The sequence below is a fragment of the Pinus tabuliformis genome, chromosome J (genome assembly GCF_031772625.1).
Source record: "Pinus tabuliformis cultivar Carrire ecotype Pingquan chromosome J, CPIR1, whole genome shotgun sequence".
Lineage (NCBI taxonomy): Eukaryota > Viridiplantae > Streptophyta > Pinopsida > Pinales > Pinaceae > Pinus > Pinus tabuliformis.
In genome coordinates, this window is record NC_142295.1 from 1,501,442,980 (window position 1) to 1,501,465,752 (window position 22,773).

The following is a 22,773-nucleotide window of genomic DNA, read 5'->3' on the forward strand; positions in this document are numbered from 1 at the left end:
CATCTTGGATTCAGTTGACTTTAGTGATCTGGTAGATCTAGGTTTCTCTCTACTGTTATACACATCTAAAGATATGTAGATTTGATTTGTTAGTTTCCACTGCAATCATATGTATTTGGCTCATTGACAGTGACAACAGTTCTCAACAATGTTCGGCACAATGACAGCAGTATACAGCAATTGACATCAGTTTGTCACAGTACATTACAGCCATCAGGATGAGGGTTCTGATTCCTAGCATGATTAGATCTGTTTCATGGATATCATAATTGTTTTGTTGCATAGATGTTAATTTTAGGTATGTTCTATGCTAGAACAATTTATTTCAATTTCTTTTCCACATTAGCAATCACATCAGCATAAAGTAAATTGCAGATAGAACATAAATATAAATCGCAGAAGACAAGCCAAGACAAGAGGACACAAGATGTGGCGCTAGCCAGGGAAAAACCCCAATGTGGGGAAACCCTTGATCAATTCTTCTTTTATGTTCTTCAAAGTTCAACAGAGAAAGTGAGAGAGATAGTACATTTACAATAGAAGTCAATCACTTTGACTTTTGATATCGGCATGAGATCAGTTGAAGACATATTGCTTCAACTGATTCTCTAAGGTGACTCGTTCACCTATCATAGTGCTGCATCTCGTCTATTTGCTGCACATTACCGTGTGACACCTTGTTGTACTGTCACATGTGTTGAACCTTGATGACTGAGCTGCTCTCATCTTCATGCTACTCATCATGCTGCATCTTCCATGGTCTTATTCATCATCAAGCTGCCCATGCTCATGATCTCATTCATCATTATGTTGCCCATGCTCATATCATCATGCATCATTATGCTGCCCATGCTCATATCATCATGCTACTTATTATGTTGCCCATGATCTCATACATAATGCTGCCTTCCTTCGGAGACAAATGCTCCGGCAGTTTCGGCAGTTTCCGATAGTTCCGGCTTTTCTGGCAATTTCGACAGTTCCGGCATTTCCAACTTTTCCGCCTTTTCCGACTTTTCTGGCTTTTATGGTATTTCTGGTATTTCCAGCGTTTCTAGCTTTTCCAACTTTTCCAGCAATTCCAGCTTTCCCGGCTTTTCTGGCTTTTCTGGCTTTTCCGGTATTTCCGGCTTTTCCAGTGTTTCCGGCTTTTCCAGCAATTCTGGCTTTTCCGGCAATTCCAACTTTTCCGGCTATTCCGCCTTTTTCGGCTTTTCCAGCCATTTCGGCTTTTCCAGCATTTCCTTACGATCTCTCCTCCTACTAAAACCCAAAGACAAGTAGAGAGAGGAAGAGATCCAAGTGTGTGTAGAAATGACTTGAAGTCTTCTTCTATTTATACTAAAACATAGAGGTTGAATAGACATGACTATTGGGCTTCTGAGCCGACATAAGTTGTTAGCCGACTTAACCATTTGTCCATAACATAAATAAATTCATAACTTCATAAATACTTATCGGAATCAGATGATCTTTAGATCAATCCTACACCTCTCAATGAGAGGGATCCAATAAAAATATCAGCTGCCATAAATAATATGACCCACATGGAGTTTGGCCCTAGTTGCCAACTTTAACACTCCCTCTCAACTAGGGAGAACTCCATCCGCTGATCCATATGCCCAACTGTACTATCTCTGCTATCAGTGCCCTGCACTGCTCTGCTCTGCTTTGCTCAACTCTGTTGGCTCTGCTCTACTCTGCTGGCTCTGCTCTGCTCAACTCTGTTGGCTCTGCTCAGCTCTACTGGCTCTGCTCAGCTCTGCTGGCTCTGCTCAGCTCTGCTGGCTTTGCTCAGCTCTGTTAGCTCTGCTCTGCTCTGCTCAGCTTTGTTGGCTCTACTCTGCTCAACTTAGCTCTGCTAAACCATGAAGAAGAAGAATTGATCGAGAATGTGTCATACCATTCTCCATTGACCTAAAGTCGATCACAGAGTGTGTACCACTGGTCCTAGACCAGTCCTCAACTGACCCGAAGTCAATGTCATAGTAGGTACAACTCCTACCACTAGTCCCAAACCAGTGCCTATTGACTCGAAGTCAGTCTCAGAGTATGTACCACTGGTCCCAGACCAATCCTCAATCGACTCGAAGTCAGTGTCATAGTGGGTACAACTCCTACCACTAGTCCCAGACCAGTACTCTACTGACTCGAAGTCAGTCTCAGAGTATGTACCACTGGTCCTAGACTAGTCCTCAACCGACCCGAAGTCAATGTCATACTGGGTACAACTCCTACCACTGGTCCCAAACCAGTATCATTGATCCTAGATCAATAAAGGTCATCCTAGCATAGGGAGTACGGTAGATACAGCGATACGTCCATCGGTACTACTATGGTCCCTATCCTCATTTCCCTGCTCATTGATCAGATGAGAGGTACTTCCCATGAGTCCCAGACTGCATGGATAGGATGCCTCGACAAGAGAACTTAATCAATCTTGTCCTCACAGAAGAACTAATCATCTTGCTACATAATCGCCATGGAGAACACATCATTCAAGCCTCACAGGAGAACTAATCATCCTGCTACACATCGTCATGGAGAACACATCATCCAGACCTCACAGGAGAACTAATCATCCTGCTACACGGGAGAGCTTATCATCATGTCCCACAAGAAAGCGAATCATATTGTCCCACAAGAGAGCGAATCATCTTGTTCACAAGAGAGTGAATCATCCTGTCCACAGGAGAGTGAATCATCCTGTCCACAGGAGAGCAAATCATCTTGTCCCACAAGAGAGCGAATCATCTTGTCCACAGGAGAGTGAATCATCTTGTCCCAATGTGCACCACCAAGGGAGGGTGAGTCACCTTGTGGTCGTATGTTGCTCCAGTAAGAACCACAAGCCCCCAGAGCTCAATGTATACAATATGCAGGACCCTTGTACAAGGGTCTCTTGACGACTCCAAGTCGTCCGGGAAAATCACAGATTTGATCTTTCCCCCGAGGCTTAGACAAAGTGTAGCGACCTGTACATCATCTCATAGCGGTGGAGCTTCCTTGCTCATAGACTTACCATATCCCAGATAAGGTAGTATCTAATGTCTATCTACTGGAGCAATCGTCGAATATGGGATTCCTCAATAATCGAATCCCACCTCAGGTTGTCACAGAGAATCACAGTGGTACAAATAGCTCACTTGAAGAGCTTCCCCAATCAGGCAGCTTCATACGAGATCATACTCGTAGATATGTATCTGGTCTCAGCAGCGCTTATAACAATCGACTTCTGCGTCCTGCCCATCCATGATATCGAAGCAGAATCCAAAGAGAAACAGCAGTAAGAAGTGCTCTAGTGATCCTCCACACTGCCTACCCAATCAGCATTCGAATAATCATGCAGTTTCATATTTTCGGCAGTGTATCTCAATCCATGAGAGATTGTGCCCTTAAGACATCTCAGAAGATTCTTGGCACCAATCCAGTGAGGTTCAACCAAATATGAGCTCACCATGCTAACTGCAAAACATATGTCCAGACGAAAGTTCACCAAGAACATCAACGCGAATGAGTTTATGAGATTCAGAGGCATTTCCCAAATCTGGTCCAACATCACTACCATATAACTTCTAAAAGTTAAGATCCTCAAGGTAGTCACAACCTTGCAGTTCACCATTCCACATCTGGAATCCAACTCCCTCTTACTTCTGCAAATGAGAGGGCCTGCACCTATTAGAAGTAGGTCGTCCTCATAAGGTGTTGGTATGAGAGGTCTATCATCCACAACCTTTGGATGGTTTAGATCCGTTTCACTCCGAGTGAATCTCAGCTTTATCAGACAGCTATCGATCCTCTCATACTATGCCCGAGGTGTTTTGCTTCAAGCCATAGAGGGCTTTCTTCCACCTGCATATGCAAGATTCCTGATTATCAATCTCAGACCCCTTGGGTTTTGTTCCAGACCTGTGGACCTGCTACATGAGGGGAATGGTCCCCTTTTTAAGATTTTCCTTCGATACATCTCAGACATGTACTTTCATGCTCCTTTTGAATTCAGGCATCCCTGTCACCATTTGACTCACAAACCTTCGGTGCTACGTGACAATGGACCTGGTCCCCAGTGGACTTCCTGCAATTTGATACAACCCTAAACTCAAAAACATCTTTGAAAATTCTATTTCCAAACACGTACCTTTCCATCGATGAGTGCCACCCTGAAACCTTTGACTTCCATTTCCGAGATGGACACTAGGTTCTTCTTGCGATCAGGTACATAAAAGTGATTTGGGGTTCCTTGCTTTCATTAAAGAGTCGACCATTTCCTTGATGACCTGCATTACCTTGAGACACTCCTTCGCATAATGGCCAAACTTATTGCAACCAAGGCATCCGCCTTTCCTTCCACCCTTAGATTCGAACTTCCCAATGAAGTGATCTGTAGCCGAGCCATCAGAAACTTCCGCTACACCATTCTGATAATATGTTCTGCTTCGACTTCACCCTTTGTGAACTTAGAAGAGAGATGTGGAACCCATTGATCCTTTTGTCTTGTCCCTATTGTCTTTGGTGATTGCTCTTTCACTCTTGCTTGGGCATTGTCTTCACCTCAGCTCTGATACCATGTTAATTTTAGGTATCTTCTATGTTAGAGCAATTTATTTCAATTTCTTTTCCACATTAGCAATCACATCAGCATAAAGTAAACTGCAGATAAAACATAAATATAAATCGCAAAAGACAAGCCAAGAGAAGAGGACACAAGATGTGGCGCTAACCAGGGACAAACCCCAATGTGGGGAAACCCTTGATCAATTCTTCTTTTATGTTCTTCAAAGTTCAGCAGAGAAAGTGAGGGAGATAGTTCATTTACAATAGAAGTCAATCACTTTGACTTTTGATATCGGCATGAGATTAGTTGAAGACATATTGCTTCCACTGATTCTCTAAGGTGACTCGTTCACCTATCATAGTGTTGCATCTCGTCTATTTGCTACACATTACCGTGTGACACCTTGTTGTACTGTCACATGTGTTGAACCTTGATGACTAAGCTACTCTCATCTTCATGCTGCTCATCATGCTGCATCTTCCATGGTCTTATTCATCATCAAGTTGCCCATGCTCATGATCTCATTCATCATTATGCTGCCCATGCTCATATCGACATGCATCATTATGTTGCCCATGCTCATATTATCATGTTGCTTATTATGTTGCCCATGATCTCATACATCATGCAGCCTTCCTTCGGAGACAAATGATCTGGCTGTTTCGGCAGTTCCCGATAGTTCCAGTTTTTCTGGCAGTTCCGACTTTTATGGCAGTTCCGGCTTTTCTGGCAGTTCCGACAATTCCGGCATTTCCGGCTTTTCCGACTTTTGTAGCTTTTCCGGTATTTCCAGCTTTTCCGGCGTTTCCGACTTTTCCGGCAGTTCTGACTTTTCCAGCAGTTCTAGCTTTTTCGGCTTTTTCGGTATTTCTAGCTTTTCGAACTTTTCCGGCAGTTCTGGCTTTTCTAGCAGTTCCAGCTTTTCCTTAGGATCTCTCCTCCTACTAAAGCCCAAAGACAAGTAGAGAGAAGAAGAGATCCAAGTGTGTGACGAAATGACTTGAAGTCCTCTTCTATTTATAATAAAACATAGAGGTTGAATAGACATGACTGTTGGGCTTCTGAGCCTACATAAGTTGTTGGCCAACTTAACAATTTGTCCATAACATAAATAAATTCATAACTTCATAAATACTTATCGGAATCGGATGATCTTTAGATCAATCCTACACCTCTCAATGAGAGGGATCCAATAAAAATATCAGCTGCATCATTTGATGACGATCTAAGAAGAAGAAGATTTGCAAGGGTTTTCCCCATAGTGAGTTTTTCCCTCGTCTCAGACCAATCCTGGTGTCTCTATGTGTGTGCATGCTTTCTTTAATTGTTCATTTTATATTCCACTGCATTGATGATGATGATGATGATGTTATTTCTTTCTGTATAATTGCATATGTTGATGTATATGATGTAGATCTGAGCAATGTAATGATGATATGGGGTGAACTTAATGTATTAATGGTGAAATGCAATTGTCAAAGTAAAGAACAATGTCACCCTAAAAAAATTTAACACACCCTAGGCCTGTTACATGGCTTTATTCATCATGCTAGTGACATTTATACAATATCCTCGTAGCGCTATGGAATCTAAGGATTGAAGAAGAAAGTGAGACGAAGAAGTAGAGTTTAAAAACTCTTGTTGACAGATGATATCTGATGGTACAAGTGTCCTTTGGATCATCCTTGGGCATGGAGTCGTCATATAATCATCAAGTGCCACTCTAGTGGTCAACATGCCCATCTAGCAAAGCTATTAGGACCTTAGCAACCTTGCTAAAATGATTGGTAACACTTCCCTATCTATAAGTTCAACTAATAGTTTAGCAACAAAATGCCCTAATTCAGTATCTAGTTCTAGTAAAATCCAAATTTGCTCTTGTATCTAGCCTTTTGGTTGCAGATTACTGTTGAATTTTGGTAGTTGCAATCAGTATTCTTCACTACATGTCGGCCCTAAAAGAAAAAATAAAATAAAAAAATAAAAGGAAATTTAAAATTTCAATTTTGCCTCCAAAAGTACAGGTCGGCTCCAATTGTTTAATTCGGCCAAGCACTAAGGACTTGCCTCTTGGGGCACCTTAGAACATTGTAAAAAGGGCATTAGCCCTTCTCATTTGGGACATCATCTTCGTGAAGAATCACAAGGAAAGGTAGCCGCAGATCTTCATCGGAAGGATGAATTGAAACAAGAGAAGTCGAGTTACGTATCTGTCTATTTGAGGAAAAAGAAAGGTCAAAGTAACTGTTGTTTTTTTTAAAGGAGGACAGGTCTTAATAAGCCACCAAAGTTCTGGTTTTGTTCTATATGAAGAAAGAGGGCCGAAGCCCTAGAAGAAGACTTTGTAACCTCAGGACCAAGACCTTCAAGAGAATGCTGTTCATGGGAGAAGACCTAGTCACGCCCTAGAAGTTTGTTCATGGGAGAAGAGTCGGTCAAGCCCGGGGAGTTCCCAGGTTGTCTTATAAAACAAAGATTATACTTTTGTAAGAGTGATCAATTTCTCCTAAGATTGTTGGGTTTTTCCCTAGTTAGGGTTTTCTCAAGGTAAAATTTTGTGCCTCTTGTGCTTGGCTGTCTCTTTATGATTCTACCATCATTATTGCAATTTTGCTGAAATTTTCTATGTATAATTGCTTAATGATGAATGTGACATAAGATAGATTAATTAATAAATCATTCGAAAGTAATTATCAGTAGAGAAGATCATGAAAAATCAACAATTACCAAGTTAAGAGGGTTTTTGTTTACTGGATATGCATTTTCAGCCATCAGAAAAGCAAATTCTACATGCCTATAGGTAAGTATCTTGCACTAAAACTTGTAATTTTCAGCTCTATATTCATTTATTAGCAAAATTTTCGCATTAGAGTTGAATAAAATCTATTTTCCAACCATTTAAATTGAATAATAATTTTCTGGAAAAATTTTAAGTTATTAAACATAACCCAGAAAGCTGAAAATCACTTTCTAGCTAGCCGGAAATTGACTTTTCAACCCAAATTTAATAAAGGGAAGGCCCTAAAGCCTTTACAATCACCCTCCAACCTTTCTACACTCTGGGGTAACTGTCTAGACTCTAGAGGTGTTTTTCTCACAGCAGATTGGCTATTACAGCAAATTAGCTTGCTGTCCCCGCATTTCACACAGGCTTCACACGTAGTCATATAGGGCAGCAAGCTATTGTAAATCATTAACTCTTTAACCAAACTTCATAATCAACATATAATCACATTTTTGGTTAGGGTAATTCTAGTAGACTAATATACATAGGTTACATGCAATATCTTTGAAATAATTTGGCTACTAATATATGTTATATAAATATGCTCTGGTTTTAGCATTTTTTTTAGGTAGGATAGCATACAATTCAAGAAAACCTCCATCTCTTTGACTCCAAAGTTCATACAAGGCACTTGACATAAAACCGGAGTTGCAGGGGAACATTTAGGGACTCCTACCTTGGCTGTTTAGGAGGTGTTAGGCCTAAATAGTGGGGGCTCAGACCGAAGAGACAATGGGTCCTTGCCCTGTGTGTTCCCATCTAGCAAGGCTATCAGGACCTTAGCTGCTCTACTAAAATGACCGGTAACCCTTCCTTATCTATAAGTTCAACTAATAATTCAGCAACAAAATTCTCTAATATGGTATCTAGTTCTAGTAAAATCCAGATTTGCTCGTGTTTAAAACTTTAAACCTATTTAGCAGTCTAAGCATTTTCATCATGACTCTCAACCAAAGAATAAATCCATCAGCCCCCTCCCATATTGTTTTACAGCGAACAGAAGAGGTATAGTATCTTGATTTGCAAATAAATAAAAGTTTTTATTTAAGAAAAAAGAAAGTGACAAGGATGAAACCAACTAGATATCAAATTACAGATAAATATGCATATAGAGGGAAAGAAAATGACCTGTGCATTGATGCCTTGTTGACTCATATATATACGACCATGTATATCTCGGCCCTATAGAGATTAAAGTCAATAAAGTAAGCAATCAATTGACATTGAAGGGGCATTAGCATCTACTAAAGATTCATAAGATCTTGAAGATGAAGCTTAAAAAAATTTACAGTAGTTCAAATCTACATAAATAAGAGAAGCATCTAAATATAAATGAGCTTTCCTGGGATAATAAATAGAGGTGGAATACAAGAGAACATAATTATTGATGTTATACAAATCAATATATCAAGATCATTACAAATTCAACATTTTAATTTTGTCTTCTTTCATTTATCTAACCAAACCATTTTATTTTCTATGACTACATATTTTTTGATCCAATATCAATAAAAATTTATAAATAATTGAATCACAAAATGACAACTCTAAAGTTCCCTACACCAACAAATTTCCAAATATGCTTATTCTTATTTAGTTGTTGAAGCAATCAAAATAGGAATCTAGGCATATTCTATTGTTGGGAAATTCCCTATACCGAAAAGGGATCATAATCATTTTTTAAACAAACTACAAGCCACATCAACATAAGCATTTCACTAGAAGGAGGTACGAAAAGTGCAGGCAAAGTAGATTCATAATGCATTTTACCCAAATTTCTCACGTTGTAAAGAAAAAAAAATACTAAGAAACCTACATTTAGCATTATAATGATTGAATGAGTAAAAGCAATGTCTATGCCTTATGTTACTGCTTGAAAATGAATGTCTTATTCATGGGCTTTCTTTTCTTGCCAAGCATAGCAAAAGATCCTTGGCATTCGATGGCAATTATAGGTTGCGAGAAGAGACTTGAAGGTCATGCACCTTATCCTATCTTGCCCAAGCACCTTTCTACTCATTAATTGGGGTAAGATAGGTGTGAAGGAGTAATTTTGGTTTGAAGGAGGAAGATGAACACATGAATTGGAGAAACACCTACTAATGAGGGAACACCCTACATTGCTAGAGGCATGTTGTCGCCTAACATGTACACCTAGATGTGGGAAATGTTTCCAACCCCACAAGGTATAGTCTTTATGGTGCAACGCTCAGAGTGGGTCGTCAACTATTCCCTACTCACTTTGTTTAAGCTCTCTCCTAGGCAAGCTATGGGGGGTAATCCCTAAATGATGGAAAACTTGTTGAAACAAAAAGCTCTATGAGATCAAGGAAAAGGCAACTACCTCTCTAGATAACTTGATTTGAGATTAATTAGCAAGTCAAACTATTATTGAGGAATGTGAATGTTAAAAGATAGATTTAATTAGATCTATTGACCACTACGTGTCAACGACCCATAGCAGTACACCCCCTTTTTTGGCAAAAGGGATAGCGCCTAATCGATGTGTTCCTACCATCTAGCGATCATCATCAGCCTAAGGATCATGTTATAATGTAAATGTTACGAATAAAATATATAAATAATGTAAAAATAATATAAACAATAATAATCATAAATAATGATTAGTTAAACTAGTAATTAGGTTGAAGAGGCATGTCTAAATGAGACATGACTCTTCATGAAGAGACACTTGCCTGATATATAAGCAAGCCTCTCGTTCTCATTGTAAAACATTCTCATTCTTATTCATACACTTTAATATAATATTTGTATCCTCATGGATACCTTCATATTCCAAGTCTTCTGGAGTAATTAATCTATAAAAGGAACTTTGTTCGCTTCATTTGGTATCAGAGGAGTCGATCCTCTGGCTGCTTGCCACGCTCTTCGATCCAGATCCTTGACCATCAAATTCGTCAATGTCGTTGTCGTTAAAGCGTTTCGCTATCAGTTTCTAGAGATTCTCCATTTTTTTAGGTCTTTGGCCATATTAAAAAAAAAAGAGAGAAAAATTATAAATACAAAAAAAGAGTCAAAAAAACCAACTCTTCTGTAAGGAAAATTATACTCTATGAGTTCCACTGTCATTTTTTTAAGCTTTTTAGTTTTCGCTAATCAGAGAGGGATATCCGCTATATTTTCGCGAATTCAAGAAAATCCAAACGCGTCCACTACATTTAATTGTTGTGGCTTCGACCGATGACACAGAGCCAGTACCACGTAAAAAATAAAAATAGTTGGTTGCGTGCACAATCTCTAAACATTTGAGGAAGATTTCAAGGGAAACCCATCCTTCGTGCCGTCGTCTTGAAGCAACCTAGCGCGTAGTGAAAGCGTATTTGAGCATAATCTGCAACCTGGAATTTTCATCACCTTGAAAGAGACTCGTCGTTGAACTTCACTATTATTGTGACACGAGTTGCCCAAAAATATCAAATATCATATTCCATTTATGACGGAACCACACAGCGTGACAATCATTAATCTGACGGGTCAAGTTGAGGGAGATTATCAATACTGCGACCAGAATAACTCCATAGACTCTCCATATATTTCACCGCACTTCTACCACCAGTTCCGCTATAATTTCCTTTGCCACCGCTGAACCCTACCTACGCTTTTGTCCATTGATCCATCATCGTTCCATTTGGTATAAAGCCGACAACCCTACCCTCTCTGCTATCTATGGCCAACCAAACTTTCCACAGGTGTTGACTGCATAGTCGCCTCCACCATTTTCAAGAGGTCTCGGGTATCCAAGAGTCACACCTTCAGTAAACACAAAGACACACCCTTTCGTAAAACTAAGTCTTATTTGTTTTAAAAAAAATAAAAATAAAAATAAATCGGGTGATTGATTCAATTAGATATTAATATACTAACAAAATTCTATTTGATATTAATATATATTTACATATTAATATATTTCAAATAATATTAATATAAACTATATTATATAATATCAACATAGTTTTATATTAAATATATATATATATATAACATTTAAGAAGTAAAATGGAGACTAGTAATGAAAGGTTTCCTAGAACCTTTAGTAAAAGAGTTGATACATTATTTAAAGTCAGAGGATCACTCGCAGGAAGAGATATCATAATCTCTATCAGTCTTGCTGAAGAAAATAATTATGTTAATCATAAATGTGGTAACCATTTGGTGATTCATGAATCAAATATAATTGAAACAAATTGTTCTGGCATATGTGATGAACAATACGACATTAGCAATCTACACCTAAGTATTGGAGATTACACTTTTACCTCGCAATTCACCGTGAAAACTTTATTTCTTGACAATAGTGACATTGTTTTGGGCTTACCCTAGATGGAAACTCTAGGGTCCTTTATTTTAAATACAAAAAAGAAGTTTTTGACATTTTCCCACAAGAGGAAGAAAATAACACTCCAAGATGTTACGCTGAAACCAAATTCAGTAACGCCAGAAGATATATCAGATATTTCAAAAGTAATTTCTCAAGAAGGTAAAAAAGCATTACAAAATATACAAAATGAAATTGACAAAATCATTGTTGACAAAAATAAAGAAGTTTCTCGACTTAAAAACCATAGTGAAAAATTACTGACGCAAATTAAGAAACTTAAGAAGGATAAGAAGTCATTAGAAAATAAGCTACAACAAATTATCGAGAAGGAAGCATCAAATGTAGGAATTCAAGTTGATGACAAAACAACAGATACCGATCCAGTGAATGTCACAACTCAAGAAGAAGACAAGCAAGTTGAAGAAAAGACACGCTTGGATGTTGCAGTTCAGATGATAAACACCCCAAGTGAAGGTTTGGTAACGAACTCAACAACATCATCCCCTGAAGTAAATTAAAAAAATTCCACACACCTAATAAGGGAAAGTAAAGTCCCATATCGACATCCGAATCATGAGAGTAGACAACTCAACCAAGCTACGTATCGGGACCATTCAGACCAGAGACAACAAATTGATGTTTCAGAGAATAATGACGTAAAATCAATCCCGTCTTATGCTGACAAGTCATTACAAAATTCCAATGATCAGAATATTCCGCAAAAGATTAATTTAGGATGGTCTGATCCCTTCTCAGTGCGACAATTTTGTTTGTCACTTAGAAGATCATATCAGCTTGTATCAAAGAAGATGATTGTTCCGAAACAGAAAGACATTTGAAATCGAAAAAGAGATCAAGCATTTTTCATTAACAAGCTTTGAGAACAAAGCTTTTTGAGGAAGAAGGCAATGTTACGAATAAAATATATAAATAATGTAAAAATAATATAAACAATAATAATCATAAATAATGATTAGTTAAACTAGTAATTAGGTCGAAGCGACATGTCTAAATGAGACATGACTCTTCATGAAGAAACACTTCCCTGATATATAAGCAAGCCTCTCGTTCTCATTGTAAATAATTCTCATTTTTATTCATACACTTTAATATAATATTTGTATCCTCATGGATACCTTCATATTCCAAGTCTTCTGGAGTAATTAATCTGTAGAAGGAACTCTGTTCGCTTCAGTAAACCCATTCTGCATGTGTATAATGTAAATAATCTCAACAAATCTGTGTCGTGTATGTAATTACCTAGGTAAACCTACTTTTCTGATGACAATCTACATTCCAGGAGGTTTTTTGTCTCACAGATCCATTCTCAGATGGTCGGCAGAGTTTTCCTTCAGCATTACCCCAAAGCCGAAATGGATTTTGTCACTGGGATCTTAGGCGAAAAGCTCTCTTGTAATCTTTTGATCGTGTACTAAGCAAAAAGCTCTCTTGTAATCTTTTTTTTTTATGAGCAATGAAGAAAGACTTTGGGGTTAATTTATGCTGGTGTTACTCTTCATGGAAATACTATAAGATGTGTCATTTTCATGCATAGATTTCTTTTTAGCCATTGATGATAGCTTTCTGAAGAGTGATTTGAATACAGGTATCTTGCTCAGTCGCTGGGGTTTGAATGATAATTTAAGTTTTGAATATAATAGCAGGTATCTCTATTAAATTTGAATTTTATTATCGTTTTTTCGCTCTATGTTGACGGATGAATTGAGTTTTGCAGGAAAATCCTTGATTATTAGATCATCAAGCGTTCAGGGAAGTTCTCGGCTGAACCAGCCAACTTTCGATCCGTGTTTTCTGAAGAGCCCAGCTTAAATTTGATCCCGGGCTTATCATAAGATATTTTTATGGGTGATGGATGAAGGGTTTTGAGCTTAGTACCTCCTCTAAAATTCAAAATATTTAAATTTTGTGCTAAATCGATAGATCTGGCTGTTGAGAGCCTCAGATTATCAGATCTGGGAGCAGAGTTGGACTCACACTCCCTAGATCTGATAGATCTGCCATTCATGTATATAGATCTGTAATTAATTTTAGTTTTCTGACTTGGGTGTTTTTTGGGTCATTGTACATATTGTTTGGGTGTTTCTTGTTGTATTGCAGCTACAGATCTGAAGGAGAAAACCGTGTAGAGTCCAGATCTAGGCCCTGGAGGGTAAGATCTGGATCTCTGGGGTTCATCAATATCCTTTTGCAGGGATTTTATTCAAAAGAATTTTGCAGTCCAGGGTTTTAAATTCTTTTCTTGAATCTGGAAATAATTTCACCGGGGTTTCACTCATAAATCTGAGGCATTAAAACACATTAGTGTGAAATTCGTTTTCTTGGGTTTATTTTAAGTTTTTGGATGCATTTCTTTTGCTGCCTAGGGTTTTCTGGAAAAATTTCGAAAAAAAAAATTATCTGGGTTTTAAAAAAAAAATGGATCTGGAAATTTTTTTTTGCCTAAAGTTTTTCCTCTGTCTTCTGCATTTGATCTACTGCTCAAGTCCAAGCTTCTGCTCTAGCAAACCTGCATACACATGAAACAAGCAAAGAGTGAACCCGCATTTCCTTTCAAGCTCCCTTTCCCTGCGCTTCTACCCATCTCCATCTGCAGCTCCATCCCTTCGAATCGCCAGTCCATATGCTATCCCTCTTACACAAATCCGCAACTCTAGCCGTTTTCTCAGCGCTCCAAACCTGCAAACAAAAATAAGATTAAAAAAAGGAAAACATCACTGCCCAGCTCCACATCCTTCATCCTCACCCTCCACGCTGCCTCATTCTCCCACCTGCGTCAGTCCAGCAACCCGCAGTCTCCTCCATTGTTCTCCTTCCCTCACGCTGCCTCAGCCCCTCTGCTCCATATGTCGTCTTCTCTTCCTAACCTGTCGTTCTCACCATTGTTGTCCAAGTCTACAAGTTCCAAAACCCTCACGCACCCTCAATCCGTTGCTCGCTCCTCCTTCCTCACCCGCAACCTCCATCTCCTCGTCCGCTGCCATCGAACCTGTCTGCATCCCTCCATTCTCCATGCACATTCACCCTGCGTCTTTTCTCCCTTGCATCCTTCGTCCATCCGGCCTCTCCACGTGAGCTGCTCCTCCTTTATTCTCCATCCGCCGGACCTGCACTCAATATGCACAAGCTTTACCTTTTATTATATTTTATTTGTGTATGGGTGGGGTTAGGTAGGATAGCTTAGATTTAGTTTCATTTAGTTTCTTTAGATAGGTAGCGTTAAAAAATTTTATGAAGTATGTTTTAGTTTGATTTAACTAAAAATCAAAATTCAATTTTGGTTTCATTTAGATTTTTTTTTTTTGAAATCTGAAAACTTAAAAATCTAAAAATCCTAAACAATAAAAAATTCTAAAAATTAAAAAAGTCTTTTTTGTATAGTTTGATTCTTTATTTTTTTACAAAATTAAAAATTCTAAAAATTTTAAAATCTAAAAAATTCAAAAAAAAAAAACTTAAATTCCCATTTTTCTTTAGCTCTTGGTTTTTCAATTATCTTTTTACATTTTTTGATTTTCATGATTTTGATTTTGTCTTTTAATTAAAATCCTAAAAATATTAAAAAAAATCTAAAAGCTAAAACATTTAAAAAATCTAAAAAATTTAAACTCTGGTGACTAAGGAGTTAAAATAAATTGGAGGGATTTGCATTTCCATATTAAAAATTTTAATGTGGCCCATGGACCATTAAAATTTTATTTTTTAACCCTTTGATTCATTTTTCCGTAACATTAAAAGATTTTGATTTCTTCAGTTACCATTAAAAATTATTGCCTAAGGGATAATGAAAATTTAAATTTGAGGTTCCTTAGTGTTATTTGGTGATTAAATGTGTCTCTGATATTTCTCTATTGTCAAGTGCGATAAATGTTTTAAATCATTAGGGAAAGCTAGTTGAATCCAAATCTAGGAAATTAATGAAAATCATTTTAAATTTGAAGCCTCTTGCATGTTAAAGTTTTGGACGTTTATATTGATTATTCATGATTGTCATTATTCGTCACATATTGGAAAAATCATTCTAGATAACTTGTTTTATTTAGTTGATGGTTAATTCAAATATCAAAGGCACTGGTCTATAATTGTTTCTATCTTGTGGTCGTGTCTTGTTTACGTTGGCTTTTAATCTATTCATCTAAATTAATCGAGATTCATTTAGATTCATCAGGTTGTCCATCATTAAAATCTCCTAAAGCCCGTGATCCACAGGTTTTCTCATCCATTTATCTTAGGGACTACCCCCCTTGACTTGTCTAGGAGAGAGTCTAAACGGAGTGAGTAAAGATCAAGAGTGACAGCCCTTACTTTGAGTGTTGTCGCGGTGCCTAGACACTTTGTGCGACAACAAGATCAATATGACAATTATATACCAATGCCTTATAACAATTCTCACATTACAATACTTGCAAAATAAAGAATTGATGATCCAAATTACAATATAGGCAATGTTGCAAGAAAAGCGTTAGTACAAGGAATCAAAAGATTATAAGCAATTAGAAATATGAGCAATAAGATTTGAAATGAACTTGCAAGTGAAAAGAAAGCTTGTACTTCAAGCAAAGATGCTTAAATATGACATGATATTCAAAATACAACAAGCATGAAATTGACAAGTACAAGAAGATAAAGTAAAGCTTGCAAGCAAATAATTAGCCCACAATTCCAATTACAATAACCAATTGAAATGCAAAATGGCAATGTTAGATGAATGAATGCAAGATCTATCTATGTGAGATGCAAGGATCTTGGTTGACTTTAATTTATATGCCTATACTATGGTGAATGTCTTCTCCTCAATTGTCAAAACTTGTCTTAGAACTGTGAAAAATCTTGAATCTAACACATTAGAAATCCCTACTGCAATTATTGGTTTACAATTTCCTACTTGTTCTTTACATTAACAAGTTATTTAATTGCATAAACATCGAAGTAAACACTATTGCAGCGTTCACAAATATACAGATCATGCACTGAAATAACCAGAGACAATAACACAGGGGACACCGTTATTTTTGGACAATCGTCCCCGGAAAAACCCAATTCGGGAAAACCAATGCAGCATATGGAGGGTTTGTATTATTAAGCAAATTTCGTGAATACAACTAGGGTGCCATAAATGGCTCACCCAACAGAGAATATCATCAACAGTAGTACCTCTATCTGGAGATAGATATTCCGGCAAATCAGCAACCGGATGATCAAAGCCCACAACGACTCCAATTGTTCCCTATGTTGGACAGTGAAAGCTGCTCCAAGCACTGCTCTAGAACTGCGTCACTCTTCCAGGAGTTGCGTCACCCTCTCCCGACTCAGAATCTGTTGATATACTCCCAGTCTGCCCCACAAAATCTCCCCAGCGCTGCCTCTAAGGGCCAGCGTCAGCCTCTGCTGCTTCTACGTTGTCTGTGTCAACCTCTGTGTCCTCTGTGTCAGCTCTACAGCCTCTGCGTCAGCCCTTCTCGAGCCTGTGTTGTCTCTCCCAGCACTGCACTGCTTCTCTGCTATGTATTCTTTAGCCGCAGATGAAAATCCCTTGCTAAACTGCCCCTCGCTACAACTCTAATCACTAACTTGATTTCCTCAGCAAACCCTGCCCCAGAAAATCAAATTCTTGATCTCTCTTGGTGTATCTCCAACCCTCAAGCCTCCTCTTACACTTTTCTTGTTGACGATTCAACGACCGAGATTAAGTCTCTAATCAACGGCGAAGATTAGAACTGGCTTGATCCTCGTCACTTAAAACTTTCTTACCAATTTTATATTAATAGTATAAAGCATTCATCTCTTTAAAACTTTCAGTTGTCGGATATCGTTTTGGTCATGTGATTTAGCTGATGACAAATGATTGCTGTTCACGGTTTATGTTTTTATCTCATTTAACAAGTAATCATTTTAATAACAATCTTTTAAGGCACTGGTCTGCTCAATTGATCAAATCATTTTAGTGCTTATCTTGATCGTGTCTCGTGTCTCCCAACCAACTGACCGACAGTTGGTCTCATCATCTCACAGGGACTACCCCCCTTAGCCGCGGGAGACAGGCTTAAACGGAGGGATCGGGGATCAGAGTGACAGCCCCCGATCTGAGCGTTGTCGTGTCAATCTGCGCGACAACAAGATCCATCAACAACACAGCCATACAAGCTCTTTCTTTTGCTTTATCATATCATCGGAGAAATTTTTCCAAAATTTCATTTCTTCAGGAACATCATCCCTTATCTTCATATGGTAACAAGGCCATCTATTGATCATTAATGTAAACTTCAATGCTATTGGGATTCTTACAATTCCCTCTTTCCATCATGCTCATCATCATCATCAAATATGAGGTAGGCAAATATCTTCAACATCTTGAAGACTATGTACCTGCAAATCTTTAACAACAAGTACAACCAAGCACAAATATATATGTACAGGAGCATGAAGTCATCAAACAAGGGATATCATTTCATCACAATGAGAATATCTAGGGTAATCAAAACTTAGATATAGACCTAGTTAGGTTTATATAATATTCCTAAATGGAATTAACAGTAAATAACAGAAACATGTAACTTGAAACAACACTACAAAATGCATAAACAAATAACCAGACACACAATTAGCAGCACCAAATTTGATTCTTTTATTAAATTCTAGGCACAAGAGTACAATATAAATGAGGAGAAATTAACTTGGGTTTGCAACAACAACCTAAAGCTAAACCCAGGTGGTAGAATTGTTGCCCCAAGTCCAAGGCAAACGCAGGAAATTTGTCACTGTTGCTAGATGGAAATGAAATTTTTTGCCACCCCTGTACTCGGAATCCTCTGAAAATGCAATCGGTGCCTCTCCTAGTTTTTCTCCACAAGAGCCGGAAAGGAATTGGCTCCAAACCCAGCCACTGGAAAACTCACAAAAAGTGTGAATTCCCAATCTCATTAGTTGAACGCACTGCCTGAAGATGACTTGTTGGATACTCCGATCTCACGAAAAATCTCCCAAAATTGCCCGTAGAATTCTCCTCAAATTTCTCCTTGATTTCTCCAGCCCCTAGAGACCCAAATTATGCTTGTTCTTGACCACACTTGAACCACTTTCCAGAAGACTATGCAGGCCCTAGAAGGCAATTACTTAGCCCAAAAATATTCCCCACTGACTGACCTTTGAACCACACAAAATCTTCTGTAAATAATACTCCAATTCAGCCTTGAGATTCCTGGCAAATGAGTTGCTTCACATATGGCTCCCTCAAGTGGTACGAATTCTCCTTTAGAATTCTCCTTTAGCGTCTTGTTGTGCAAAAGTGGAAGCAAACTCCTTTCCCTGCTCCAAAATGACTCCAAAAGTATCAAGTGACTACCCTAGGGTGGCACTCTAAGTCCACCGAAGTAAGAGCTGAGATCTCCGCCCGTAATCTCCTTGTGCTAAGTAGCACATTGTTCACCTGGTTGAGCAACTCGAGTAAATCTTCGTATCTTTGGCTACCCCTTATATTTTCAAATGTCAAAGGACAAAAGAAACAAGTTGGAAGCAACAGGAAGAAAATGTACATTTGTTGGATATTGTGAAAATTCTAAAGCTTTTAGAATATATATTCTTGGTCAAAGGAAGTTTGAAATTAGCACGGATGTAACATTCGATGAAGATGATGCCCTTGGGAAAGCAAGGGACCTTCCTCTGCCTCCTCCTGAGAAGAAGAATGATGATATGGATATTTTGGATGGTCCTTCTGTTAGCTTTTGTTGCATTGGAGGTGTTCTAGTCTCGAAACTTTGTGGAGAGGCTAAAACAAAAGAGTTCTCCAAAAATTAGAAATAATTTTTGGAAATTCCACCTAGAGATGGCTCAATTAGATTATTAGTCAATTTTTAAATATTTCTTCAGTCTAAACTTAGGAAAAGTGGCTAATTAATCAGTATTAATTGAGAAAGGTGTGAATCATCTAGAAACTCACACGGAACAACTATGAAATAATCTCAGCCACAGATTAAGGTTTAATCTTGGCCATTGGAGTTCCACAGTGAGATTGTAAAAAGAAGTTGATGGGTAGATGGAGGATACACCAACAGCAGATACTCAATTGCTCAGAGAATTTGATTTCCCAGTGGCATGTGATTCAGCAGTGGAGACCGAGTCAATTAGTGAGTAGCAGGTGTCAAAGGGGCAGAGTAGCAAATTTTCGGAGGAGGATTCTAGATCCGGAAGAGTCAAACGAGGTAGAGTTTCAGCTCCAGGAGGTTGCACAAGGGTTGTGCAAAGCCTCAAGAAGGGCAGTTCAATTTAGCTAGAGTAGGGGTCGATTCAACTTCTAGTGGCCAAGAAAATTTCCAAGAGACCGGAAGAATCACTTCCAGTGGCAGCAACAGGCTAGACATCACATCAAACACAGTTTTTGGGTAGCACGTGTGGAGCCTGCGCAAAGGCAACGCAAAAGTGTTCCAGAGCCAATTTTGAGGCTCAATTTGTTGCGGGATTGCTTGGAGCGAGGGTAAATTTCCCTCAAAAAAGTTTACCAGTATTTCTCTTAGGTAGAATCGCCAATTTGGCGACATTTTATTGTACTCAAAAATTGTGCTACTGCATAATAATAAAAACCCTCACTGCTGCACCGATTTTCCCAAGTTGGGTTTTTCCGGGAACTTTTGTCCAAAAATAACTATCACATTTTTATGTGTGTGTGCAAGTATTTTCTCGGTTTCCAGTTTATCTTCCACAATATTTTTTATTTGTGAAGATTGTAGTGTGATTAATTCCTTGTTGTCGTAGCAATAAACTACAAGATTAATTTACAATCAGAAGACTTAATTCTAGTTGCTACAATAAAATTTTCGGTAGTGAAATTTTCACATGGTATCAGATCAATTTTGATCAAACAAGGAAGCTCAGAAGCTAAAGCAGAAATTCATTGTTCAGAGGGAGCCACAGGACAAATTTTTAGGGGTTGCGCAGTGCCTAGCCACACAATGCAAATTGTTGGGCAGCTCAATTTTTCACTACCAAATTTCGTGGCTAAAGCACATCTGATGCTACCCCAAATCAACACTTCTCTTCTCGATATTCTGAGAAACATCCCCTGATTCACGTCATATGCCACGAGGCTCCACTGTCTACATACCACACTTCTGATGATGCAGAACTAGTCATACAAGCCACTTCTTCTTCCAGCTTGGAAGCCAACATAGATAAATCAAAGTCTCTTTCCCTTGTGCAATCTTCTGAAAATCTGTGCGAGTCCCTTGACGTGGATGCCTCTGCATCGTGGTCTCGACCCATAGCTGATTTTCTCTTCCTGTCTCTAATTACTCGCTCTGATACCATGTGAAAATTCTATCACTACAACAACTAATTTACTTTTCCTACTTATTCTTCAATAAGTTATTTATGAAATTCCCTCAATAAACATTAAAATAAATTTTGCTGCAGATATCACACTGTAATACAGAAACAAATACATGCACAAGAATCAACACATTGACACAGTTATTTTGGACAACAGTCCCCGGAAAAACCCAATGGGGGAAACCGGTGCAAGAAGGGAGGATTTTATTATTCAGCAATTCTTCAGTACAACAGGGTGTCAAATTGGCTTACCCACAGAGAGAAAAAATTCTCCAGCATCTCTCCCAGTCCCAACGTCAGCTTGGCTGACCTCTGCATGGCTCCCAGACACTTTGCGTCAGCCCCTGCTTGACTGCATCATCCCTGGGCCTCTCTGCATCACCCATGCAGGCCTAGCTAGTGACTGCGCACTCTCATGCTGCATCTGCGTCTGCCTAAAATGCCCTACGTCTGCATCTCCTGCCTCAACGCTGGTCTCCAGTGGCAATCCCGTCTCTTTCTCCTGTACTCGCTGCCTCCTGACTGCTCACCAAACCACTAGTTCCAATTCCTCAGTAACCCTACTCCAGAAATTGAACTGACTAGTCTCCCTTAGTCTGTTCTCCAAGTGACCCTCAAGCCTCCCCTTATACTTTTCTCGTTGACAAATCAACGGCCAAGATTAAGTCCCTAATCAACGGCTAAGATTAGATCTGGCTTGATCCATGACTTTTGGACCATTCTAACACAGTTTTATATTAATTCACATTAATATTTTATTTTCCCTAAATTTAGACTTAGGGACTTCATTAAAAATATTAATTGTTTTAATATCTCTCAAACTGTTTAGAATCTACCAAAACCCTTTCTGGGTATTGGAGATCTCATGTGCCTTAGTCTCTCCACCAATTTTCGTGGTTAGAGCGTATCCGATGCTGCCCCAAATCAACAAATATCAGATCTAGAGCTTAAATGTAGGAGTGCTTTAGGTGTCAAATTCCAGAAATTTTACAAACTTAAAGTAAACCACACAAGTGTTAGATCTCAACAATTAAATCAACAGTAGTACTTCAGAAAACTTCAGCACTTATTAATGTTATGACAACAGTAGAAAAATCACTCTAAATTATAAAATTTGTCCAACATATGAAGTACATAAATTTCCAATGACCAGCAGAAGTAAATTTATGTGGCTAGCTTACTTTATAGAGATGTATTCAGTAATATTTTAGACCTGTAATAAGCTATTACAATAGTAAATTGACCCACAGATCAGCAAGCTAGATATGTCAGAAACAATGCCCGATATACCCAAAAATAGTAAAATTCACCCAACTTCTTTAAAAAAACCAATTTTGAGGGTTTTTATAGTGTTATTCAGAAAATTTCAGATCTGATCTATTTACTACAGCAGTGAATAATTGATAGATCAGCAAGCTAATGCAGTTACAATCAATGCCAAAATTACCTAGAAATAGAAAAAATTACCGGAAACTGAAAATTTCAAGTTTTAGACCCTTATTAAGTGTATGCTTCAGAAATTTCAAATCTGAAATTTTTAGTTATACATTAAATTCCAGCAAGCGTAAAAATAGATTTGGGCTTGATCTAAAGTGCCCAAGCGGCCAAAATTCATTAAAATGAAAATTTTGCAATTTTAAACAATTTTGACCATGTAGCATGTGATTTTAGGGTCTAATTCTTACTGATTTAACTTTTGTAATAAACAGAGATAAAACAAGGGTTTAGAGGTCAAGCCCTAAGCTCGGGGCCTTG

At 38.2% G+C, this 22,773-nt stretch overlaps 1 protein-coding gene across 2 annotated transcripts in view; it reads right to left on the reverse strand.

The window, feature by feature from the left end:
• LOC149233115 (rhodanese-like domain-containing protein 8, chloroplastic) overlaps positions 1 to 22,773 on the reverse strand; it is a 355,412-nt gene that overhangs the window by 316,009 nt on the left and 16,630 nt on the right. For both annotated transcript variants that reach the window (XM_089379698.1, XM_089379697.1), the window contains exon 2: positions 8,469 to 8,522. In XM_089379698.1, the coding sequence (XP_089235824.1) occupies positions 8,469 to 8,522 (54 nt within the window). The remainder of the gene's footprint in view (positions 1 to 8,468; positions 8,523 to 22,773) is intronic.